The sequence below is a fragment of the Silene latifolia genome, chromosome 10 (genome assembly GCF_048544455.1).
Source record: "Silene latifolia isolate original U9 population chromosome 10, ASM4854445v1, whole genome shotgun sequence".
Taxonomy (NCBI): Eukaryota; Viridiplantae; Streptophyta; class Magnoliopsida; order Caryophyllales; family Caryophyllaceae; genus Silene; species Silene latifolia.
The window spans coordinates 138,705,039-138,732,918 of NC_133535.1; the positions used below are offsets into that span (position 1 = coordinate 138,705,039).

Below are 27,880 nucleotides of genomic sequence, written 5' to 3' on the forward strand. Positions count from 1 at the left end.
AATCTGCCTATGGTACCCTTGAGGTTCTATTTTTTTGCCCATGGTACCACCTAATGTAAAGGCTGTTAAATGGACGTTAAGTTTGATAGCGTGGCAATAAAATAACAATTAAAAAATAATACCCCATTTATTGTTTTATTGGTACGGATATCTCTCTCTTTTAAAATTTAATTAACTATATCATTATAATATTGGAAATTTCTCATGGTAATCTTGAACTTTGATAGATTACACATGCTACCATGGACTTTTGTTTTCTATTTTTTTTTTATCATAATTAAAATATGTGGAAATGATAGGAACCTATATTCTAATGATAGAATATTTTTTAACACAATTCTAATTATATTATTTAAACGTAGTATATTTATCACACCTACATTATTTTTCAATATGGGACATATAAATCTATAGGTAGAAAATATAATGATATAAACTTTTAAAAGCTCTCCAAGACAATACTTAAGAGACTCAAAAGATTTTGGGTTGATGCCTAAGTTCCAAGGATGCCTCATATTTATAATCATAGAATCGCCCACCTTATGCTATATTTCGATGTGGGAAAATTCTCTTTTTTATATGTAGTATATTTATCACATCTATATTATTTTTCAATGTGGGACATATAACATACTATGAAATACACCATCTTTAATATGTGCAAATTATATGAAATCTATATATACTCTAATGATAGCATTTTTTACCATGAATCTAATAATATTATTTTCATAATTTTTTTACCGACATTATTTTGCCAAATAAAATGTAAAAGTTTTTATATAAAAATTAGAAACATCACTTGAATATAAAAATAAGAAATACAGAGTATATATTATAATAACTAAAAGATTTTCCAAAGATTAACTTAGGTTAGAAATCATTATTGTAGAGACAATAATACAAACTCTTTTAAGAGCTCTCTTTGACAATACTTAAGAGAATCAAAAGATTTTGGGTTATGACTTCTATTTATAATCATAAGATCACCCTGCCTTATGGTAATCTTCTGATATGGGACAATTCTAATATTTATACATAGTATATTCACCACACTTACATTACTTTTCAATGTAGGACAAATAACATACTAAGTACACCATGGTACCCCATAAAATTATGAAAAAAAAAATTCATAATTGAGATACGGAAATTTTCCGTGGTACCCCTTAATTTTGTCAGATTTTCCATGTTACCCCTACTTTTAAGAATCTGCCTACGGTACCCTTGAGGTTCCATTTTTTTGCCCATGGTATCCCCTAATGTAAAGGTTATTAAATGGACGTTAAGTTTGATGGCGTGACAATAAAATAACAATTAAAAATAATTCCTCCTTTATTGTTTTATTGGTACGAATATCTCTCTCTTTTAAATGAAAATATAATTAACTATATCATTATAATATTAGAAATTTCTCATGGTAACTTTGAACTTTGATAGATTACACATGGTACCCCTAATTTGAAGTCTCTACAAATGGTACCCTTGTGTTCACATTTTTCTTTCTCAGAATATCATTTGACAACTTCTGTCATAAGCCTATTACTCTTATGACTTGGGGACGCCTTTTTCTTTTGTTATCTATAACACAAACACTTCATTATCTAATTCCTAAATCCATATTTTATTTAATAAATTAACATTTAATACCTAAATAACAAAACACAAATAATATGGCATGCTCAATTACTCATCTAGTTACTCATAGGAGTAATAGCATTATGAAAAAAAAGTAAACACAAGGCCAGGGTATTATATGTAGAAACTTAAAATTAGAGGTATTATGTGTAATCTACCAAGATTCGAGGGTTCATGAAAAATTTCCGTTATATTATTGACCATTTTATCGCTCTTTCTCCCACCTAAAAAAAATGTTACAACTTTAAAAATTTAACATTTAATTCAAGATTATGTTTAAAGTTTCTTATATAATAAGTATATTTTGAGAGATTAATATATTTGGGGTGATACCTAAGTTATAAGGATAAATCCTATTTATAATCATGGGATCACCTCAGCTTATGATAATCTTCTGATGTGGGACAATTCAACTATTTATACGTAGTATATATTTATCACACCTACATTCTTTTTCAATGTGAGACGAATAACATATTTAAAAGTACACCATATTTTTTGAACCTAATTCAACATCCAACCCGATTTAATAATAAGTAAATACTATATTATCTATTATCTATTAATATTCATACATTTGTTTTCTATTTTTTTTTATCATAATAAAAATATGTGCAAATCATATGAACCTATACTCTAATGATACAAATTTTTTTAACACAATTCTAATTATATTATTTAAACATAGTATATTTACCACACCTACATTATTTTTTAAATGTGGGACATATAAAATCAATAAGTAGAAAATATAATGATATAAACTTTTAAGAGCACCCCAAGACAATACTTAAGATACTCAAATGATTTTGGGTTGATGCCTAAGTTCCAAGGATGCCTCTTATTTATAATCATGGAATCACCCACCTTATGTTATATTTCGATGTGGGAAAATTCTATTTTTTATATGTAGTATATTTGTCACACCTATATTATTTTTCAATGTGGGACATATAACATACTATGAAATACACCATCTTTAATATGTGCAAATTATATGAAATCTATACATACTCTAATGATAGCATTTCTTACCATGAATCTAATAATATTATTTTCATAATTTTTTTACCGACATTATTTCTTTAGTTTTGTACTCTGTCAGGAGACTACCATTAGTAAAACCTTTAGTTTTGTATTTTTTGATTTTCTTGCTCATGTTCTTAACTCTTTTCCGGGTAGTTCCCAACGATTTCCACTTTATTTTTTATATCATATCGTAGATAATGATTGAAAATTTTAAGAGCTCTTTAAAACAATATTTATGAGACTCAAAATTTTTTGGGTGGATCATAAGTTCCAAATATGCCTCCTATTTATAATCATAGGAACTAATCTTTCGATGTGGCACAATTCTACTATTTATATGTAGCATATTCACCGCACCTACGTTATTTTCCAATGTGGGACAAAACATACTAAAAAGTACCCAATTTTACGTATTACGAAGTACACCATCTTTAATATGTGCAAAGAATATGAAATTTATACTCTAATGATAGCATTTTTTACCACAATGCTAATTATATTATTTTCATAATTTTTTTAACGATATTTTTTTGCCAAATGAAATGTAAAAGGTTGATATAAAAATTGGAAATATCACTTGAATATAATTTAGGAAATATACATATTATAATAATTAAAAGATTCTCCACTATATTTTTTACATTAAAAATTATACTTTCCTAAATTGATTTTTGATGATGTGGACGCTCTCAGATCGCTCGAAAAAACTCTTTTTTATATATATACTAGTTTGAATGCCCGTGCGTTGCAACGGGATAATTAACTTATTTATAATGCAAAAAAAAATAAGGGTTTAATGTTTCCATTCTATGTCTAATAATTTGTTTACATATTATTAAAATATCTCTTTAAAAAAAAATAAAAGATTAATATATACGTGGGTTAACTCTTATTTATAATCATATAATCACCTCCACCTTATACTAATCTTTCGATGTGGGACAATTCTACTATTTATAAGTAATATATTCACCAAACTTGGATTATTTTGCTGATGTGGGACAATTTTACCATTTATACGTAGTATATCATCAAACTTGCGTTGTTTTTCAATGTGGGACAAATAACATACTCAGAATTACACCATCCTTTTTGCACTTAGTTTGACATTCAACTAGATCCCGAATACCGAATACGGTTAATTGTTACTCATTATATCTAATAGTTATATTTAAATTTAATAATATGATCAAGTACTCTCCATTAATATTTGTCGTTGTTTTTCTTCATTTTTTTATCATAATTGAGATACGTAAATTTCCTGTGGTACCCCTTAATTTTGTCAGATCTTTCATGTTGCCCCTACTTTTAAGAATCTGTCTATAGTATCCTTGAGGTTCCATTTTTTTTGCCCATGGTACCCCCTAATATAAAGGCTGTTAAATGGACGTTAAGTTTGATGGCGTGACAATAAAATAATAATTAAAAAATAATACCCCTTTATTGTTTTATTGGTACGGATATCTCTCTCTTTTAAATAAAAATTTAATTAACTATATCGTTATAATATTGGAAATTTCTCATGAGAACCTTGAACTTTGATAGATTACACATGGTACCCCTAATTTTAAGTTTCTACAAATGGTACGTGTTCACCTTTTTCTTTCCCAGAATACCATTTGACAACTTCCGTCATAATGTCATTACTCCTATGACTTTTGACGCCTTTTTCTTTTGTTATTGTCTATTACACAAACAATTCATCGTCTAATTCTTAAATCCATATTTTATTTAATAAACTTGCATAAGAATTGTAGCGTCATTAGAATTATACCAAACATACGTAGTTACATAAGTATATCTTTATAGATTTATTTATTATTTATTATTCGAAAGCGATTCGCAAAAACTGGACTCTCTGTAATCGCTCGAAAAAAGCTTCCTTTATTAATATAGATAGATAGATATAGATATAGATGAATATCAAACATCAGTAAATCCCCATATTCACACTTGCAATTGATAAATCAACCCAACTAAAATAATCAAACATCAAAAACTTTACACAAATAAATAACTCATCAATAGTTATGTTTTTTTTTATCTAATGCACACTATTTCAGCTAAAATTGTAGGTTTGAGATTGCAAATTTAGATCAGGAGCCCACCATTGATGAATGCCATGGGCTATTTTGAATTCGACTTTTGTAGGATGCGAATTCTTAACAAGAACAGCAGACGGAATTAGGTGAAGTGCTTCATCATCTTTTCCGAATGCTCCTGATACTAAACTTACTAATGTATCTTTTGCTGCAATCCTCTCAATTCCGCCTACACCCCATGATTTCATTTTCTCTCGATGCTCGAAATACCCAGTGTATCCACAGCAAATTGGATCATACGGGTTCACAAACAAGTTTGGGATCCATGTGCATAGAGTTGTAAATGGGTCATAATGTTCGGTAGTAGTAGTACTAGAATTCTTGTGAGTGTTGGTGCCCTTTAATGCAACAGAGAGCCCTGCAATCAAAAGAGTACTAGCCAAATGAAACGCGGCCTTATGTTTCGGGTTATCAAGCATCTCAATCGGGACAGACAAGTATGGAGGGTTGAATAAATAAGCATCAATGAAAAACCCTTCTCTAGCCGCGCTTTTGCCAATTTGTAAGGCAATTGCAGCGCCTAGGGAATGTCCTGCTAACCAGACATTCTGTGGACCTGCTCGGGATATTACTTCTTGTACTGCTTGCAGCGATGTTTGGTATCGGGTGTCGTGGGTTAGCCGGTTTAAAGGGAGCTTCACGCCTAATTTCCCATCTCGTAATTGTGTGTCGGGTTTGAAGAGACTTCCCCTAAAAGCGATGACATACTTTGGAGGCCGGCTTTCAGGCGGTACATGGTCGTCTTGGTTAGAGTTAGCAGATTGGTACTCAAAAATGGCTCCAACTATGGAGGAATCTATAAGACTTAGAGTTTGGAATGAATTGTGTATTATGACTGAATGTTTTTACAGTATATATAGGAGTAGCATGTACATCTAAAAAGGGAGAGGAGCCTATACAATGAGCTAATTGATTGACAGAATAATGTTGATGCTATATTTACAAAGATATGACAGCTTGATTGAAGATTATGTGGGATTGGATTGATTTTGTGATTTGTCAATATTATCTTCTGAGATATTGTTAATACGCCCCCTCAAGTTGGACGTCCTTTCGATAAGGCCAAGCTTGACTCGTAACTCATGATGTTGATGTTTGTGCAGCGGCTTGGTAAGAATGTCGGCGATTTGGTCTTTGCTTGCAACATGAGAAATGCGTATTTGGCCAAGTTGAAGCTGTTGTTTGACAAAGTGAAAGGAGATAGCCATGTGCTTCATTCTGGAGTGGAACACGGGATTCTTGGCATAGAGCGTGGCTGAGATGTTGTCACAGAAGATGGCCGGCGGTTTGGTGACAGTGATGTGTAGTTCGGAGAGGAGATTGCGAAGCCATAGAGTTTCTGTTGTAACAGAGGCAACGGCGCGAAATTCAGCTTCTGTTGTTGAGATGGCAATACCTGTTTGTTTCTTGGAGGACCAGGAAATCGGGTTGCGGCCAAGGTAAACAATGTAGCCAGTTGTTGAGAAGTAGTTGTCTTTGTCACCTCCAAAGTCGGCGTCACAGAATGCATGGAGACAAAGAGGAGTAAGTTTATAGAGTTGAATGCCATGGGTTTGAGTACCTTGAAGATATCGGAGAAGACGTTTTAATGCCGTCCAATGGTTGGCAGTGGGGTGATGAAGAAATTGAGCAAGACGGTTAATGGTGAAGGCAATGTCGGGTCGAGTGAGAGAGAGATATTGGAGGCTACCAACGATAGCTCGATAGGTTGAATGGTCGTGAACAGGTTTGCAATCTTCACGCAGAAGGGGAGGCGATGTGGCCATTGGCGTGGTATTTGGTTTGGCATCTGCCATGTTGTATTTTGTAAGAAGGTCATGTATGTATTTAGATTGACTTAGGTGGAGACCTTGAGCATTTGGAGTAACTTCAATGCCAAGGAAGTATGATAGTGGTCCAAGATCTTTAAGAGAAAAACGATTAGAGAGTGTTGTAATAAAGGTTTGTAAGTGAGACAAATTTGGTCCTGTAATTATTATGTCATCTACATAAATAAGCATGTAGAGACTAGTTTTATTGGTTTGTAAAATAAATAAGGAAGGATCGGAAATTGATTGAGTAAAACCAGCAGTGGTTAGATATGTCTTTAGCTCGGTGTACCAAGCTCGAGGAGCTTGTTTGAGTCCATAAATGGCTTTGTGCAATTTACATACAAAATCGGATTTGCTTTGATCAACAAATCCGGGTGGTTGTGTCATAAATACATTGTCTGTTAGAGTGCCTTGTAGGAATGCGTTATTGACGTCGAGTTGACGGAGTGGCCAGCCTTTGGTCACGGCTAATGAGAGAATTAAGCGAACGGTGGTTGGTTTGATAACGGGACTAAAGGTTTCCGTATAATCAATGCCCGGCCGTTGAGTGAACCCTTTTGCAACAAGGCGGGCTTTATGTTGTTTTAGGGTGCCATCAGGGTTATATTTGTTTCGATATACCCATTTGCATCCAACAATGTTTTGAGCGGAAGAGCGTGGAACTAAGGTCCAAGTGTGGTTGCGTTCAAGAGCATTATATTCGTCTTGCATTGCTTGACGCCAATGTGGTAGAACAAGAGCCTGTTTTATGGTGTTTGGAAGGCTCATGGTCGAGGTGGAGAGATGAGCAACTTTTGCATATTTTGGGTTCGGTTTTCTAATATTGTTGTCAAGACGGGTGGTGATAGTTTTTTCAGGCGGAGGAGGGTGGTTGGAGACACGGGACGACCTAACAGGAGCTGTAGGAGGAGATGGGTCAAGGGTGGTGTCATTTGGTAAAGTGGCAGTGGTATCGATGGACGGGGAAGAAGAAGAGGAAGGTGAACAGGAGGGGGTGGAGGGAGGCGGATTTCGACGTTGATACACAATGGTGATAGGGTGTTTGGGGCGGTGGGGCACGGCTGGAGAAGGTGACGGTGCTGGGATGGTGGACGTGGTGGAGAGGATTGGAATAGAGAGAGTAGCCCATTCATCAATGGATGGAGAGGGTACTTGGTCAGTTGGTAATTTTGCAAATGGATAAATATCGTCATAGAACTTGACATGTCGCGAGGTATAGATGCGATGAGTCTTAGGGTCAAGACAATGAAAGGCACTTTGTGTGTTGGAATAACCAACGAAAACACAAGGAATAGATCGGTTTTCCAATTTATGTTTGGTGTAGGGTCTTAGCCAAGGATAGCAAAGACAACCAAAGTTGTGAAGATTGGTGTAGTCGGGTTGTTTATTATGAATCATAAAATATGGGGATTTTCCTTGTAGTGATCGAGTGGGAAGACGATTGATAAGGTATGTGGCGGTGCTGAAAGCAAAGGGCCAGTATTTGGTGGGGAGATGGGCGTGGTTAAGAAGGGCAAGACCCGTTTCAACTATGTGACGGTGTCTCCTTTCGGCATACCCGTTATGTTCGGGGGTATGCGGAGGAGATGTAGAGTGAGAAATACCATTGGTAAGTAAAGTGGTGGATAATTTAATGTACTCGCCTCCGTTATCGGAAAAAAAATGTTTGATTGGTTTATTGAAAAATTTTTCAACAAGAGTTTTAAATTGTATAAATAACTTAGTGGTGTCGGATTTTTGTTTTAGCGGATACATCCAAATATACTTACTAAAATGATCAACAAACACAATATAATATTTATAATGGTCAAAGGATATAACAGGGCTTGACCAAAGGTCTGAGAAAATGAGTTCCAGTGGTGCGTGGGTTTCGAATGTCGATTTCGAAAATGGTAGCTTTTTGCTTTTTGCGATATTGCATGATTCACAGTGATTAAAATCAAAAATAGAGAAAGGTAAATCTTTATTAATAATCTTGATTACATCATATGTTGGGTGGCCTAACTTATGATGCCAAGAAAGTGAAGTGGGTCCTTTAACAGAGGCATGGACTTGCGGTTTCGAAGGACTCCACTCGTAAACTCCGTTTTTAACTTGGCCTTGGAGGAGTATGGTTCCCGTTGCTATCGCCTTAACAAAGAAACGATCATGTGAGAAAATAACAAAGGCTTGATTATCACGACATAATTGAGATATGGATATTATATTTCTTGATATTTTCGGAACATGAAGAACATTAGTAAAATTAAGCGAGTTTAGAGTGAAATTACCTATATTGGCTATTGGTATTGCGGAACCGTCTCCAATGATAAGGTCGTCAAGGCCATTGTAAGGAGAATGGAAAGCAAGAGTATCTAAATCATGGGTGATGTGGTGACTCGCGCCACTGTCAAGCAGAAAATCCGGATTCGGGGCTGCGGGTCCAGTGGTTGCGGTATTAGCATGTGGTGCAGTTTGGTGGTATCGGTTGACTGGTGGAGCAGGGAAGGTAATGTTAGGAAATAATTTCCTAAACAGTGGACAGTGAGCAATGACATGGCCGGTTTCACGGCACCATTGACATCTACCCTTGAATGGGCGTGGGTTATTGTGGTTGGGTGATTGGGCAGCGGCGTTGGTATGGCTGTAGCTTGGGTTTGGTGGACGGTAGTTGGTGCGAGCATGGTTATTGTGCCTATATGCTGGGTTGGCAGAGGGTTGAAAATGATTATGATTGGTACTGGTTTGTTGTTGAAGAAGCAACTCATGGTGGAGTAACTTCTCGTGAAGGGTTTCAAAGGGAATAGGTGTATCCCGAGCGCGGACTGTATCGATAACCGATTTATAGAGATCATAATCGAGGCCATTGAGGACCTTTGATATGACATCTTCTGGGTCGAGTATTTTGCCCATAAGGGCAAGTTGGTCCACGCAGGCTTTTATTGAGTGAATGTATTCACTGATGGTTTGGTCCGCGGTTTTTACGATCGAATCGAGTTTTGATTTGAGTTGTTGGATATGAATCCGAGAGGGGTTGGCATAAGTATGGGCTAGAATATCCCATGCCTCTTTAGTGGTTTTGGCCCGTACTATTAAGGTTTGTAGGGCGGAGGTGATGGTACCCATGAGGGCACCGAGAATTAGCCCGTCTTGCTTAAGCCAAGACAGGTGTGCAGGGTTGTTAGTCTCCTGCTTGTTGGCGTCAACAATGGTGGCAGGAGGGGTTGGTTCGGATCCGTCAATAAAACCGAGAAGACTAAGTCCAAAAAGGATGTTAGTCAGTTGGAAACGCCATGAGATGTAGTTGAGAGGTGTCAACTTCACCACATGAGCGAGGTTTGGTGCAGTGAGGGGTTTGGCGTCATTGTGAGGGTTCGGGATGAGGGTGTCATTGTGAGTGTTAGTCATGGTGAGACACGGGTTAGAAGGATGGTGATGTTGGCGTTTGAACTGGTGGCGTTTTGGGCGAAGAGGGTTGGATCGAATGTGACTCGATGATACCATATAAGACTTAGAGTTTGGAATGAATTGTGTATTATGACTGAATGTTTTTACAGTATATATAGGAGTAGCATGTACATCTAAAAAGGGAGAGGAGCCTATACAATGAGCTAATTGATTGACAGAATAATGTTGATGCTATATTTACAAAGATATGACAGCTTGATTGAAGATTATGTGGGATTGGATTGATTTTGTGATTTGTCAATATTATCTTCTGAGATATTGTTAATAGAATCAACATGATCTTCAAGCATTTGGATGAGTTGGAAATCGAAGAATTGCCACCAGATAGGGGCTAGTGCATTGTGGTCAATTCTCTTTTGCTGGCGATCATGTTCTAATACATAGACTCCTTGGATCAAGCTAGCTGCTATTGACCTCCTTTGATTTGGGTCACTCCTAAACAATGTTCTATGGATTAGTAGTACTTCAAGCTCACAATAAAGAAAAATCAAGAATTTCGAAGATTACCAATCAATATTATTGAGGTGAATAGGTCCAGTCACGTCAAAAAGTTCCCTCTTAGAAGGGGACTTCACCATTTGTTCCATAACTAATCCTGTAATGATTAAGCATAAATCATCAATCATTAATCATCAAATAACTTTAAAAATTCAAAACGCAAATAATATAAAAAGATAAATAAATTAACAACACAATTAAAAATGAATATTTAAACAAATAACTAGGACAGATGAGGAACTCTTTAAAAGAGAATTACCAAACAAATGGCAAAGTCCTATGATTCTAAAGACGCATGAATCGGTTTAGATCAATAGTGTTTGTAAAGAACGCGTAGAAACAAAAGATGTGAAGGTACGTCGAAATAACATAAAGCGGCATCATAAAATATGCCTAGTTGACTTTGACTAGTTAACTCCACCCGATAGTTTGTTCCATTTTTATATATCGAGACTAGATCTGGCTATTTGCATGGACTGACCCGACTCAGCTCTTCAGCAAACTTTCCTAGGCCTGTGTAGCCGGGGCGGTTCAGGGCCCAAATTCCCTACCCAGCCCAACTTATCCCATCAAAAAGAAAAATAAAAAAAATAGTCTGGTTCGGTAGGCTTGGCTAGGCCCAACCCGGTCCCTGCCTGTGTGATCTATGTGTCCTGACTCCTGAACTCCTGATCTATTAAAGATGATGACTTAATACTTACTCCCTTCGATCCGCACTAAAAGTAACACTTGTTTTTGGGTGGTTTTCGAGACGGTACTTTGATCGTATTATTCTTCACACATACGTGACTTTTTTTGTAAAAAAATAAAATTTTATGAAAGATTTTTTCATACCAAATCTCTATACATAATTTTCGTTTTTCAAAATTTTATATATTTAACGAAATTAGTAGTTAAAGTTTTTGAAGTTTGACTATAAAAAAATGTATGTTACCTTTGATGTGGATCGGAGGGAGTACATAGTTATATACTCCCTTTTGAGTGTTGTTATGTTACTTTTGAGAGAAAATGGAATGATGTGGAGCATATCATGGCTCATGGCTTGTAACATCAAGTTATGAACAAGTATCTATACATGGTTTTTATGAAACCATGTCATTAGTATCCCCTTTCATGATAAGATGATATTTGCAAACTTATTATATTTAATCATGTCAAAAATTTAAAACATAGTAATAAGACTCTGTTTTTTTTTGCTGAAAAGTACTAAACAAAAAAGAATGAAAATAAGTTGAACTAATTGAACTTAACTCGGAAAGTAAGTTGAACTGAATAAAACTAAACTAACCTAAAATTAAGTCAGAAAAAACAAGATTTTAGATCGCTACTTTTCTTCACCTTTGACTGTTCCCCTCCAAACAAACGAGGAAAATATTTCATCGAATTTCCCTTCATATTCCTTTATCAAGATGCAAGCGGGTTGGTCATGACTCATGAGACTCGTGACCTTTTTTTCTTTTTCTCGGAAAAAATGTAATGACATAATCCCATTTACAACATCTATCAATAAATACACTTTCACACTCGCAATTAAAAATGATGGTGTCACCCACTCGATCACCCGGTTGCACTAAGTTTCAAGTAGCATCAGGTGGCGCCATATCAGAGTTAACTTTAGATACAAAAACTCAATTGTCTTCTCCAAACCAAAGCTAATTTGTTATCAACCTTATGTATTGTCAAATTTGTAGGTTACAGATTCCAAATTCAAATCACTCGCCCACCATTGACGAATGCCGTGAGCTAACTTGAATTCGACTGTCATAGGATGCACATTCTTAATTAGTTGTGCAGTAGGAATCAAATGAGGTGCATCACCATCTCTTCCGTATACAGCTGATCCAAAGCTTCCAAATGTCACTTTGGCTGCAATACTCAGAACCCCAATTAACCCCCATTTTTTCGTAGCTTCTCGGTGCTCAAAATACCCAATATATCCGCTGCAAATCGGGTCATTTTGGTTTACAAACAAGTACGGCTTCCATTCGCATAGTTTGACAAATGGGTCATTCTGTTGGGTATTATTGGTAGTACCCTTTAAAAGAACAGAGAGCCCTGAGGCTACAGAATTACTGACCAAGCCGCCAAACGGCATAAATAATGGGGTTAGGATCATTGGGTTAGTGAGCATATCAGATAAGACAGAGAGATCGGGTGGGTTAAATAAATAGGCATCAATAAGCAATCCTTGTCCAGCCATAGTTTTGCCAATTTGTAAGGCTATTGCTGCACCTAGGGAGTGCCCGGCTAACCAAACATTTTCGGGTCCTACTTGTGCAGTTATGTTCTGTACATATTCGAGAGAGGTTTTGTATCGGGGATCTAGGGCTAACGCGTTTAGGATGAGTTTCATTCCAATGAGTAGGTCTTGAGAGCGTGTGTCGGGTTCCATGATAATACCCCGGAAGGCAATGACATACTTTGGAGGTCGGCTTTCGTCAAAGGTATGAGGTTGGTACTTGAAAATGGCTCCAAATATGGAGGAATCAGCATTATCTGTAAGCATTTCGATGAGCTGGAAATCAAAAAATTTCCACCAGATTGGTGCTAGTCGTTCATGGTGATCCACTCTCTTTTGTTGGCGATCTTGTTCTAAAAAGTACACTCCTTGAATCAAGCTAGCTGCAATTGAGCTCCTTGCATTTGGTTCCGTCCTGCGCAATAATCCCAAATTGCACATTAACGAATTAAGCTCAACTAGTTTTACAAATATTGATCTTCAAGTATAGCTAAAGATTCAATGAGGAAATAGAAATTTACCAGTCAACATGTTCGAGGTGAATTGGTCCACACACGTCAAAATGCTCCATCTCCGTAGGAACATTCGCCATTTATTCCCTGTCTGATCAAGATGAAACATCCGCCGTGATTAAGAGCATATTTATACAATCAAATAAAAGCTTAAATTGATGGTTGAAGCTCACCGAGATACAATTTCATTCGATCCATATCGATTACACTATAATAAGCAAGATAGCAAAGAAAGCATTTATATAACACGGTAGTGTAATTATATCCAGAAAGAAAGTTACCAAATTAATGGCGATGCTCTACAGAACCATGGAATTATAAGGTCGATAGCGAAGACAACTTGTGAATATAGGTCGAATGGAGTTGGGAAACTATTAGGGAGTATAAAATTATGTCACAAATTCTTGTATAAGATTGTAATAAGACCACTTCAATACTTCTATGCATAAAAAAATGTGACATCTTTGATATTTTTCATCTCTCTCTTATAATAGTCCTTGTGAGTTGTGTCACTACCCATTTTGATAATGTTGGCATATACGGTATATATCGAATTTGGTTTAATTTCAAATTTAGTATTCTAACTCATTTTATATCTTCCGTACTTTATAGAGTTGGCCATCAGCACGGGCTGACCCGGCCCAACCCGGCTTGACCTATCCTTCACGCTCTTTCAGCAAGCGACCAAGCCTCCCCCTCCCCAGCCCGCCTCCCCTCCCTAGCCTGGCCCATGTCATGAATCCAAAACCCGGCCCACCCTTGGCCCGCCTATTTAGTTAAAAAAAAAGAAAAAAAAAGTTACATAGGCCCGTTAGCTCGGCCCGCCTCCGCCCCGCCACGATACTGGCCCGGGTAAAGCATGCATAGTCCCAGGTCCGACCAAGCCCGACCCTCCCCCTGGCCGGTTCAGAGTTTAGCCAAGTGAGCCCGGCCCGCCCCCGAGTCAGCCCGACCCCAAAACAGCTTTACCTATGTAGGCTGTTGACCACTAACTCAACCTCGGTAACTTTAAATCACCCTCTCTCTATCTTTCTCTTTTTTGATGTATACCAAACAGTTTAATTTGAATCTGAGTCGGGTAAGATTACTAGGTCACTAAAACTCTGGTCAGTTTAAACACTACTGCACAAGACTTTAAACAAAAATCTCTCTCTAACGTAAATCATGGTATACATTATCAATCACTAGCTAGTCAAATGTACTCGTTTATGCAAGTTAGACTTGTTAAAAATAAACATGAACTCGAAAAATCGATCAAAAATATCTGAATTGATAATCATTTGAACACCTGATATGAGGAATCTAAGTTTTACCTGAAACCCGATTCAATCTGAATCGAAACGAAACTAAATCGAACATCATAATAACCGATAAGAACTGAACTGATTAACCAGAATGGAAAATATTTATTTTCTCATAGATACACTCATGTTTATGTGTTTTTCATTGATGTTGTATTTATTAATGGTATTATGAATTATTATATTTAAATTAAAATGTATAGTCCATTTAAGCTAATTATTTTATTCGGAACTCAATAAACTATGACCTGAAACTCAACTGAATTGAAATAAACCCGACCAGAACCGTACATGACTCGAAATGAACCCAATTGAATTGAACTCCAATTAAAACTAAATCAACCCGAAATAAATAGAATCAATTATACCCAATCCAAAACTGAATCAAATATCAATCACCCTTTTGCCAGGTCTAATTGCAAGTCACAAGTCATGATACGTTGTATATCATTTTCTTTTCGAGGCAACTACCAGTCAGTCCAACAAGTCAATGGCATTATCTTGATAAAATTCGAGTAAATTTCCGGCCGGGTCGGGTTAACCGGTACAAGTCAACTACTGAAACTGTACGCTAAATATATAATGCCTTCTCAACTTCATTCGACCTACACCCCCACGTCCTTTCTTCTCTAATCTTTAGGACTTGGCCATTTCTTTGAATTGGTAAGTTTCTCTATTTGCTCTGTTATATTGTTCGGTTTCTCTTTTCAAGATAATATACGCGAAATTATAGAATAAAACTCGAAATATCATGGTTATTAAGATTCAACAAATTGTTAGTTACACTTGCAGCTGGATGTAAGATGTCACCAGCTTATTGTATACTCCAGTAAATGAGAAAACTATATTTTCTTCATTAATCGTTTTGTAATCCATCGAAAGTGTTGACAATTCTAATTTTTTTATTGCCCGCCGTATATACAAGGATGTGGAATATAATTTGTTGTTTGATGATTGTTCATCCACTTATGGTTCCATTTATTTTAGTTTTATGATTAACTTTCATATGTTTGGACATTTTTTTAATCAAGGCTAGCGGTTCGATCATCTTGACGAGCTTGGGAAACGGTTCGATCATCTTGACGAGCTTGGGAACAAATGACAAAGGCCCCTTCTGAGAGAGAACTTTTTGACGTGTGTGGACCTATTCACCTCCAAAATATTGACTGGTATTCTTCTAAACCCTTAGGGTGTGTTTGGATAGTAAATGTGGAGGGAAAGGGAGGGGAGGGGGAAGGAGGGAAGGGAAAGGGAGAGAAGGGAAGGGGAGGGGGAATGAAGTGTGGTTGTTTGGATACAATTTCCCTCCAAATCTTGCCCATTGTGGAGAGATTTTGATTAGCCTTGGAGGAGGGAAATTGGATCCCTCCAAATCTCTCCCTCTCCATTTCCCTCCACCCTCATTTGCTATCCAAATAAGGAATTTTAAATCCCTTACTCTCCCTCCCTTTCTTTTCCCTCCAAATCACTCAATCCAAACACACCCTTAGTTAGCATAGTCTTCTTCACAATTTTTTGTGTCAGACAGCAATATTCGTCTTAAACTTAAAAGGGCTCAAATATTACAACAAGGTTTGTCATACGGATGGAAATGAAAATATATTTAACCCGTTTTCATTTAAGATGAATATTGCATGTCATCTAAAGAGAGACTTGTATAATCTTTTGAACAATTCATTTCTGATTTGTGAATATGTCTGATGTAATTTGGAAGATAAAAATGCACTCTCTCAATCCCGTATATTTGTTGTCCCTTTCCATTTTTGGGTGCGTCCATCATTTGTTGTCCTTTCTATTTTAGGATTGCATTTTATGAGCAATTTGATCCTTCATAGTCAATTTGGTCCACTTATCATCTTATAATTGGTCCCTAATCTTTCCTTGGTCTTTGTACCCAAATCAAAGGACAACAATTGACCTTGACCGGGACGAAGGCTGTAATCATTTGTTTGTAAAGATGGTTAATTTTGAAAGACTAAACCATAGAACATTGTTTAGGAGTGAACCAAGTCAAAAGAGGTCTATTACAGCAAGCTTGGTCCAGGGAGTGTACGTATCGGAACGTGATCGCCAACAAAAGAGAGTCGATCACAATGCACTGGCACCAATCTGGTGGAAAATCTTCGATTTCGCGCTCATTCAAATGCTTGTTGATAATGATACAGAATCCTCCATATTCGGAGCCATTTTCGAGTACCAACCTAGTGATAACCCTAACGAAAACGATGACATACCGCCCCAAAGCCGGCCTCCGAAGTATGTCATTGCCTTCAGGGGTTGTCTCATGAAATCCAAAACACGGTATCAAGACCTACACAAAGGTGCGAGACTCTTCCTAAACAAGTTAACTCGAGATCCCCGATATCAAACCTCGCTCGAATATGTACAGGACATAGTCGCCCAAGTAGGTCCCGAAAATGTTTGGCTGACAGGGCACTCACTAGGTGCTGCAATAGCCTTACAAATTGGCAAAACGATGGCTAGACAAGGCCGTCTCGTTGAAGCCTACTTATTCAACCCTCCATACCCGTCTGCCCCGTTTGATATGCTCACTAACCAGAAGTATAAGACCCGGTTCCGTGTGGTTAGTAGTCTTGCAACTGCAGCGGTCTCTGTTGTTTTAAAGGGTACTACCGAGAATACCCAACAGTATGATCCATTTACGATACTATCCCCATGGAAGCCATACTTGTTTGTGAACCAATATGATCCGTTTTGCTGCGGGTATATCGGGTATTTCGAGCATCGAGAATATATGGAGAAGAAGGGGTTTAGTGGGATCGAAAGGGTTGCAGCCAAGGATACATTGGTAAGTATAGTATCAGGAGCATGTGGAAAAGATGGTGATGCACATCATTTGATTCCTACTGCACTACTTGTTACGAATTCTCATCCTACAAAAGTCGAATTCAAGATAGCCCATGGCATTCATCAATGGTGGGCTCCTTATCTAAATTTGCAATCTGTAACATACGAGTTTGACAAGATACAAGGAAGATAAGAAACGGAGTTTGGTTCGGACAAGACTATCGACGTTTGCCTAAGGCGCCTTTACTTTGTAATCGCACTCTCAGTTTGTTAGTATTTGACGTTATTTGATATATTTAATGTTTATATTTAATTTTTAAGACTTTTTCTTTTCGGATTTATTACACCTTTTTACCAATAACTTTCTTATACTCCCTCCGTCCCGCTCAATTGTTGTCCTTTCGTTTTGGCACAAAGACCAAGGAATGAGGAAAAGGCCAATCACTAAATGACAAGTGGAACAAATTGAATGAGAATGATCAAATTACTTATCAAATTCATTCTTAAAATAGAAAGGACAACAAATGAATGAGACACCCCAAAATGGAAAAGGACAACAAATGACCGGGACGGAGGGAGTATATTAATACTTGGTTCACTTTTAAGGTATTCTGGATCCTTAAGTTTTACTTCGATTTTCAAAATCGTTTTAATCTTTATTCTCGATTTAAATTCTAAGTTTTTATAAAAGAATTCCGGACTTCGATTTTAAAACCTATAAGTTTAGTTGTCTTTTATACTCCCTCCAATTCTATATTTTCTTCCCCTTGTTTGTGGGCACGTGAATTAAGGAGAGGAATAAAATAAGAGTAAAAAATTGAGTGGGGTTTGGTGGTTGGAGAGAGAGATGAATAATTATGAGTTAAATAAGGAATGGTGGGGTCAAAACATTAAGGAAATTAATAAAATATGAGTAAAAGAGTTGGGTGGGGTTTGGTGATAGGAGAGAGAAATGAATAAAATAAGTGTAAAAGTTTCCAAAATAAGAAATGAGAAGAAAACCTAAATAATCCCTTTTAGGAAATAGGGAAGAAAATATAGAATATGAGGGAGTATTATGTTTCACTACACTTTTATTTTTCACTTTTTCTCTTTTATTTTTTCGCATTTTTGATATGTGCGTTCACCCATGAACGGTTCTAAAGGATGGTTCATGTCAGCCAACCCCAAAGCATTTTAGGATTAAGGCTCTGATGTTGTTGTTGTTGACTCTCAGTTTTTTGTTTTTCATTAAAGCTAATATGGTTATAGAGCTGATCAAATAGCCTAGGCCCAGGGGCCCGACCCGGCCCAGTCCAAATTTTCACCGGGTTTGGGTCTCTATGAGGCCCAAAAAAGCCCATGGCCCGGCCCAATTTATTTTTTGGGCCGGGTATGGGCCCAAAGATTATCCCGCTATTTGGCCCGGCCCTGCCCGAAATAAGATTAAAACCGGGAAAAAAAATTATCTCGCTTAGCAACCTTACATAATGTTGCATTGATGATCCACAAGTTTAATAGAAATTGTTAGGTAGATAGTTTATTTTTAGTACTTAGTAGTGTACTACAATGTTTTAGGACTGAAGTATATAGAAAAAATTCTAAAATAGTGTGCTATGAATATGTGATACACATTTACATAACATGCTAAGTTTAGGTGGTAATAATCTTATATTATTATCCTTGATTTGGTCAAATGTTGACCTTACATTTAACCGTTGCCCTCTTCTGCCTGGTGCTAGGCTCGAGCTACCCTGACAATCCTGCCATGATTATCAGGCTAGGGTTGAACTTGATCCTGAAGATGATGCGGGAGTCTAGGCTCAGTGACTGGTGCCAAACTTGAACTACCCTGTCGGACCTACCCTGATCGTCAGGCCAGGGTAAAATTCTATCATGTCAGTAGTGCAAAAATCCAAGCTCAACAAATAACATAAACTTATCAAAACTGTATGATTATGCAAAGTAAAATTATCTTTTTTTTTTAGGCAAGTAAAATTTTCTAAAATTTAGTTATTTACTAAATAAAAAAATACATAGGTTTTTTTACTTTTATAATACTTTCTATTATCACCCATACAGTGCACAGGTTCAACAACTAGTTAAGACTTTAATTGTTGCCAGTCAACTCTCTGCCTTTCAATTACGGAGTAGAATGTTATATTTGAAAATATCATTTGCAAATAAGGAGGAATCAATAAAAAAAAAGGGTTTTTCTAACATGTATCCTTAGGGCACATGATAATAAGCTAAGTAGGAAAAGATTTTCAAGATTATTACACTAATTATGGTAAATATGAGTTTCAACTCTAATTTATCATGAAATATTCTTAATAATATTTCTCTAATTAGATTATTATCATGTGCCCTAAGGGCACATGTTAGAAAATCCGAAAAAAAAAAACTCCAATGATGGTAGTGTCACAACTTATGACTGCTGATGGTTCGTCTTGGGATAGGAGTAAGGTACTGTTAGGCCCAGTTTAGCCTGGTCTGACTGTAACCTGGCCTGACCTTACTAGGCTGATTGAGGCAACCAGAGACCGGACAAGTCTAACTACTATTTGGCAGATAAAGAGCATTACAGGATAAGCAGGCTACTAAGTCCTGGAAGGAAAGCCTGATGGTAAGTGCAGAATAGCCTGGTAAAGCCTCCAAACAGGCTGGATTAAGAAGATAAACAAGAAATGCAGTTGCATGAACTAATAATCACGTCCTATTTACAAGGAAGACCAAGTCTAACCACAAGACCTTATCACTCCCATGAATCAAGACGCATAAGGAGGAAGAGCTGAAGATTGATTAAAGAAAAGAACGAGTCAACCGGATTAATAGGAGGTGTGCCCTATTAATCCGGTAACAACTCCGACAATGGAGGGGAACGTTAAGATTAATGCAACGTTAACATTTGTACAAACTATAAAAGGCATTTGTAAATGGATTATTGGGAATCAATTATTCCTGAGTTATTTCACAATTTACCTCTGATTATTTTCTCAAATACTCGATTATATTCACAAAATTGTACTCAGCTTATTGAGATAATACAAAGTAATGGTCTCAAGTTAAACCTCGCAAGTGCACGATTTTATCGTTGTACACTTTAAAGGGTCGATCCCACAAGGAGTAGGTGGAGTACTAATCGTTCTAATTCACCGGTTTAGCTAAGTCGATAAATAACAAAGAGGGTGGTAACAAACTAGCACTTAAACTAACAAATTTAAAGACTATAAACTAGACTAGATAAGAACAAGCTAAAAGATAAAGGATAGATCAAATAAAGAGAAGGACTAGAACTCGGTTCTCCCACGAATATAAGTAATTCCACATGCTAATCGTCTCGGCTAATCAAAAGGGATAGAAAGGCAAGGGGGAGATGGCTCTAATTCGCCTAGAACCTCCCTTCCGGTCTCGCAATAGGACACTAGCTACTCCGACTAACCCCCCTCCCGGGTTCAAAAGTCGGTATCCCTAACTCAAAACCCGACAACCCCAAGAACATGCATTTTCCTAAGGAGGTCAAGTAAATGGTCAAGGTCATTAAGCCCTCATCATATTCCGGGTCATCCCACTCCCCCTTCCGGAGGTCGATTTCAAACGCTAGCTTAGGGGCACCCTCCCTCGGTTCTCCCTTCCGGTCTCAACCTTAGTCGGTGACAAGGGTCGGTCCCCAAATATCCGACTAACAACCTAACCAACTTCCGTTGGTGGACAAGGGTCAAAAGTCGACACAACCCGGAAACCAAACCTTAAGCATGCAAATTCCTCTAAGCTACCCTCACCAATTTCCCCCATAAATTAGCCTTAATGATGATTAATTAGTGAAATTACCCATATTGGGTCAAACCGAGTCCTAGAAGGAGACTACTCACTAATCATGTTTCTAAAGGCAAAACAAAAAATAAAGATGGAGTCTTTAAGCATAAACATGGTGAGAGGATGAATTATACTTCTAAACATGCAACAATCCAACAATAATTACGGAGAAAAATGGTTTTAATCCAATAACAAGGATGAACAAACTAAAAGACACAATCTTTAACACAATCAACTCAAAGATTAAGTCTTTGAGGACAACTAGCAAAGGTGAACAAAGGAAAGAGCAACAATGAAAAGATGAACAATGAAAAGATGAATAATAGAAAGAACAATAACAATCAAACAACAAAGATGAAAACTTAACATAAACAATCAACAAACTTGAAGGAAAAGCAAATGTAAACTAATCAAAATAGGGAGAGAAATAATACCAATCCACTAGCAAGAAAGGAAATTGGATAGAAAAATAAAGGAGGAACCTTCAATCTTCTTACAAACCCAAATTCAATTACAAATTAATTGAAGAACTTCTCTAATTAAGGAAAGATTAACAATAAGATTCGCAAAGTTTGAAACTTGAAAAGGGAAATAAATTGGATCTAGGGTTCTGTTTACAAAAAGGTTTAAGGAGGGGGTATTTATAGGCTTGTATAGGATTAGGGTAGGATTCGAAATGGGCTTTAAAACACGTCCTTAAACTCCCGGCCGGTCAACCGGCCGCCGGTCTTCTGGCCGGCTGGGAGATCTCTGGAAGTTGAAATGAATTTTGGAGGTCATCAGGTAGGCACGGCCGGTCAACCGGCCGCCGGTCACTGACCGGCTGGGACACCTTTGACTCGGAACTTGACTTTTGGCATCTGGGCGCACTCCCAGCCGGCTGGCCGGCTGCCGGTCGGTTGACCGGCTGGGAGGTTTCTATAACTCCTTAAATCTTCAGCTCAATTGTTCTCCCAGCCGGCTGACCGGCTGCCGGGCCACCGGCTGGGAACACTTCTTTGCTTGGTTTCAGCCTTGGTCGTATGTATTTGCATTCCCAGCCGGCTGGCCGGCTGCCGGCCTATCGGCTGGGAACACCCTTCAGCTTCATTCTCTTCCTCCTTTCATGTTGAGTCTAGGCAACCCGTCTTCCTTGCTTCGTTTCACCCGTTCCCGCCTCAATTTCTGCAAGGAGGCCAAAATGTTATAGTAAAGGGAATCGGGACACAAAATGCGAGAAAGGACGATCAAAACCGACTCAAATGGAGTCGGTTGGCATGAAAATAGAGGGGAAAAAGGCATAAAAGGGTCCTATATCACAAAGCGATATTCTTTATACTTGGTCTTTCTTTATTACTTATTTATAATATTTTTCCAAGCTTATAGAACAAGATACCCAAATTACTCTTTAATCAAGCCGGATTCATTCAGAGAAAATCCTGCTAAAACAATTGGCGCCCACCGTGGGGCATCTAGTTCTTTAATCAAAAAAAAATCCTTTTACCATTCTCCATTTAATATTCACATAAAAAATGGTGGACCTCACCCCAGAACAACAATTAGCGGCTGCCCTGGCCAAGATCAAAGAATTGGAAACAATTCAAGAGAAGGCAGCCCAAGCAGAAGCAGAAATCAATAGGCTGAAGGAATCTGAGTCTAACCTGAGGAAAAAATTGGAAAATCAGGCTTCAGGCTCCAAGACCAAATTCGAACTAGGAACCCCATTCTCATCCATTATCAAAAACATTGACTTTTCCAATTTTGGGACTCCGGAGAAAGATACATTATCCGGTACCCAAATCACTTCCAATGATGAAACAAACAAAACTGAAACAACAATAATGATGGCTATGCTTCAGGAAATCCAAAAACTCCACAACAAAATAGAAAATATACCTGGAGTGCCCGACCCTGTGGCTGAAGTAAAAGTTGACAGCTTTGCAAATTCACCCTTTGCAGATGAAATTGCAAAGATTGATCTCCCCAAAAAGTTTACCGTCCCATCCATGAGAACTTATGATGGGACCTCTGATTCACAAAATCACGTTGCCATATTCAAACAAAAGATGTTAGCCGCCTCAATACCCAAAGTGAACTCGGGCAGTCCGCATGTGTAAAGGCTTTGGTACAACCCCCGACCGAGCAAAGATTACAGTGGTTCATCAATCTCCCAAATGGAGGTATCAAGAATTTTGCAGAGCTGATCAATGTCTTCAATCAACAATTCGCAAGCAGCAGAGACATGGCAAAGAGACCCAGTAACCTATTCAGGGTAAAGCAACTCCCTGAAGAATCTCTCAAAGAATTCCTGGTAAGATTTGTCAAAGAGAAGGTGGCCATTCCCAGGTGTGACGAAGAGACAGCAGTAGAGGCCTTCAGACAAGGAGTCCTGCTTCACAGTGACATCTATGCAGACTTAACCAAAAAAGGCTGCCCAACCTTTGCCACTGTCCAATCCATCGCCTTAGAACATGTCAGATTGGAGGAAGATCTCAACTTCGAACAAAAATTGTCCTGGGAGGAAAGCAAGGCTATGGACACACTAACAGAAAAGCTCCTACCGAAAAGGAGGCAAATCCAGATCAGCACCCTATTCCAGGCCTGAACGATCTGAAGTCAATATGGCACAAGAACACAAAGGTAACCTTTCTAGCCTTCCAACTATTTCTGAATATAACTTCTCTATTAATACTGCAGGGTTAATCAAACGCCTGGAAAGCCTGGGAGATACGGTCAGATGGCCCAAGAAATCCGACAACCCCAGGAAAAATCCAACGAGATGGTGTGACTTCCATCAGGACATCGGGCACACCACAGAAGAATGCATCCAACTCAGGAAACAGGTGGTATACCTCCTAAAGAAAGGCTATCTGAAGGACTTAATCCAACAGCCAAAGAACAAAGATGAAGGACAAAACAAGAGATATTCAGGGAACGGCAGAGATCCTCCTCCTCCTCCCCCCATCTATGAAGTCAAGTTCATAAATGGAGGATCGAAATCGTGGTCCGACCAAATCTGGCCGCCAAAAGAATATCCAGGGAGTCTAGACTTCAGCCCCCTTCCAGGTCCAAGTCATTGCCTGCTATTACTTTTGATGACTCGGACCTGCAGGGAATATCAGACCTACACCATGACAACTTGGTAATTACCATGCAAATTGGCACAGCTAAGGTATCAAGAATCCTAATAGACGGAGGCAGTTCAATCAATTTGGTGATGCTTGACGTCCTCAAAGCTATGAAGATAGATGAAGGAAAGATCATCAAGAAATCCAGCGTCCTGGTTGGGTTCAGCGGAGAAACAAAGAACACCCTGGGAGAAATTAGCCTGCCAACCTATGTGGAAGGCGTGGCTTCGTATGAAAGATTCGGGGTAATGGATTGTCTATCCTCATATAATGTAATCTTGGGCAGACCATGGATCCACAACGTCAAAACAATCCCATCAACATACCATCAATGTGGGAAAATACCAACCGAATGGGGGATAACCACCATCAGGGGAGAACAAAGGACGGCTCAGGAGTGCTACACCCAGGCTTTCAAACCCTCAAAGTCAGGTAAATCCCTTACATAGCAATTAAAGTCACCTGTCAGGGAAGAATATATTGCACAATCACAGATGGAAACAGGAGAGGTCATTTTGGACCCGCATTCCCCGACAGAAGGTACTTGTAGGGTCGATGCACTGCACTTCGGTCAGACCCAATCTGGTCAGCTTTCTGAAAACTAAAATGTCATGTGTTTGCTTGGTCGCATTTTGATATGACTGGTATAGATGCTGATATTATAACCCATAAGTTAAATATTGACAAGTCATTCAAGCCTGTACAGCAAAAGAGAAGAAAATTTGCTGCAGAGAGGCATGAAATCATCAACCAAGAAGTTGACAAGCTATTGGACATGGGAATGATCAGGGAAGTAATGTACCCTGACTGGCTTGCAAATGTAGTAGTCGTCCAAAAGAAAAACGGCAAATGGAGAGTCTGTGTAGACTACACCGACCTAAACAAGGCCTGCCCCAAAGATCCATTTCCCCTGTCACACATCGATGCAATGGTGGATGCCACTGCAGGCCACGAGATCTTAACATTCATGGATGCCTCCAGTGGATTCAACCAAATAAAGATGCACCCTGCAGATCGAGAAAAGTACAAATTTCATCACCGAAAGAGGAATATATCTTTGCTATCTTTGCTATGCCCTTTGGATTAAAGAATGCAGGTGCAACCTATCAAAGGTTAGTCAACATGATGTTCAAAGACCAAATAGGAGATACCATGGAAGTCTACATAGATGACATGGTAGTCAAGTCAAAAAAGGCAGAAGACCACGTCAAAGACCTGGAAGTAGCCTTCCAAATACTTGAGAAATTCAATATGAAGCTCAATCCACAAAAATGCCATTTTGGAGTCTCAGCAGGCAAATTCTTGGGCTATATGGTGACAAAAAGAGGAATAGAAGCCAGACCTGAACAGATCAAAGCTATCCTTGAGCTAGAACCACCAAAGACGGTCAAAGACATACAAAAGCTGACTGGAAAAATAGCGGCCCTGAACAGGTTCATTTCAAGATCGTCAGAGAGGTTCAAATCATTCTATAATCTGCTAAGGAAAAACAAAGACTTTCAATGGACCCCTGATCACCAGGCTGCCTTTGAGGACCTGAAAACATACCTATCCTCTCCTCCCTTGCTGGAAAAACCAGTCAAAGATGAACCCCGACAAGATACCTTCGATCCACAGAAATCTTTTTGTCGGTGCGGTCTTGGTCAAAGAAGCGGATGACAACAACACACCCTGTATATTATGTAAGTAAGAGTCTACTGGAAGCAGAGATCAGGTATGGCTTGCTTGAAAAATATGTTTTAGCTTTAATTATGAGTTGCACAAAATTGAGACTCTACTTTGAAAGCCACCCTATAATAGTCAGAACCAATCTTCCTATCAAGTCCGTACTTAGGAAACCAGAATTGTCCGGATGAATGTGCAAATGGTCAGTCCAGCTAAGCACATACAACATAACATTTGAACCAAGGACAGCAATTAAGTCACAAGCACTAGCAGACTTTGTGGCTGATTTTAGTCCGACCCTAGAACCCGACCTAATAAAAGAAGTAAATAAACCCGACCAAATGACCAAACGGACCTAGAATGGACCCTATTTGTCGATGGTGCAGCCAACATGAGGGGCACAGACCTGGGGGTAGTACTAAAATCGCCACAGGGGGATAAGATAGTACAAGCTATAAGCTGTGCATTTGAAGCTACCAACAATGAAGCAGAATATGAAGCCCTAATAGCTGGATTAAAAGTATGTATTGACCTTGGTGTGCAAAACCTAAAGGTACATACTTATTCCCTTCTTATTTCCAACCAAGTAAACGGAATATATACTGCAAAAGACTCAAAAATGATGCTTTATCTGGAAGTTGTCCAAAATTTAAAAGCAAAATTCCGCAATTTTAATATTGACCAAATTCCCAGGGATTTGAATACCCAGGCCGATGCCTTAGCCGGCCTAGGATCCAACTTCAGTCCCCTTGACTTTGGCAAAATATCCATCGTACATTTATTAGAACCTACAATAAATAAACAAGATGAAAGTTTCCCAATATATGTTGCCAATTCTTGGACGAAATCTTACTACGACTGGCTACAACAAGGAATCCTTCCCCTAAATAAGCAAGATGTCAGAGCACTAAAAATAAAAGCTGCTTCATATACTATTATTAACAACGTGCTTTTTAAGAAATCGCGGGCTGGGTCGTACCTCAGATGCTGGAACCACAAGAAGCTGAACAGATATTATCAGAAATACATGAAGGATACTGTGGAAATCATAAAGGCGGAAGGAGCCTGGCAAGCAAAGTACTCAGAACAGGTTATTATTGGCCCACCTTGAGAGCCGATTGCCTGGAATTCAGCTCTAAATGCGAAGCTTGCCAGATTCATGGACCATATATCCATCAGCCATATGAGGAACTACATTCCATATCCGCACCCTGGCCATTTATGAAATGGGACATGGACATAGTAGGGAAACTACCTCAAGCACCCGGACAAAAAGTTTTCATGCTAGCAATGACTGACTACTTCTCCAAGTGGATAGAAGCTGATTCATACAGGCAAGTCAAAGAAAAGGATGTCATAGCATTTATCAAACACAACATCATATGTAGATATGGCATCCCCTCTGAAATAGTATGCGACAATGGCACGCAATTCGTGGGAAAAAGAACAGCAGCCTTCTGTGCTCAATGGAACATCAACCTGGTAACCTCCACGCCAGGATACCCAAAAGCTAATGGCCAGGTAGAATCCAGTAACAAAGTAATAATCAGCTGCATAAAGAAGAAGCTAGAAAGAAGAAAAGGCAGATGGGCTGAAGAGCTCCCCTTGGTCCTCTAGGATGACAGAACCATGCCAAAAACATCCACAGGCCAAACCCCCTACTCCTTGGTCTACGGATGTGAAGCAGTAATCCCAGCTGAGATCGACATCCCATCAGCCAGATGCAGCCTGAACAGAATAACGAGCAATATACCTCTGATGGAGGACAACCTGGACCTAACGGAAGAGCTAAGAGATGCAGCCAGCATTAGATTGGCAGCATATCAGCAAAGAGTTGCAAAAAGCTACAACAAAACCGTCAAAACTAGAGTATTCAGGGTAGGAGACCTTGTCCTCAGAAAAGTCTTTCAAAACACAAAAGAGAAGAA

The 27,880-nt window shown here is 38.4% G+C and overlaps 2 protein-coding genes across 2 annotated transcripts; one reads left to right on the forward strand and one right to left on the reverse strand.

The window, feature by feature from the left end:
• Positions 1–12,194: 12,194 nt before the first annotated feature.
• On the reverse strand, positions 12,195–13,205 carry LOC141608345 (GDSL esterase/lipase At4g10955-like). The gene has a single exon (XM_074427709.1). The coding sequence runs from the start codon at positions 13,203–13,205 to the stop codon at positions 12,195–12,197; it is 1,011 nt and encodes a 336-aa protein (XP_074283810.1).
• Positions 13,206–15,189: 1,984 nt separating this feature from the next.
• LOC141609235 (GDSL esterase/lipase At4g10955-like) lies at positions 15,190–17,703 on the forward strand. The gene is made up of 3 exons (XM_074428376.1): positions 15,190–15,240; positions 15,609–15,746; positions 16,576–17,703. The coding sequence occupies exons 2-3, from the start codon at positions 15,676–15,678 to the stop codon at positions 17,576–17,578; spliced, it is 1,074 nt and encodes a 357-aa protein (XP_074284477.1). The 5' UTR covers positions 15,190–15,240; positions 15,609–15,675; the 3' UTR covers positions 17,579–17,703.
• Positions 17,704–27,880: the final 10,177 nt, after the last annotated feature.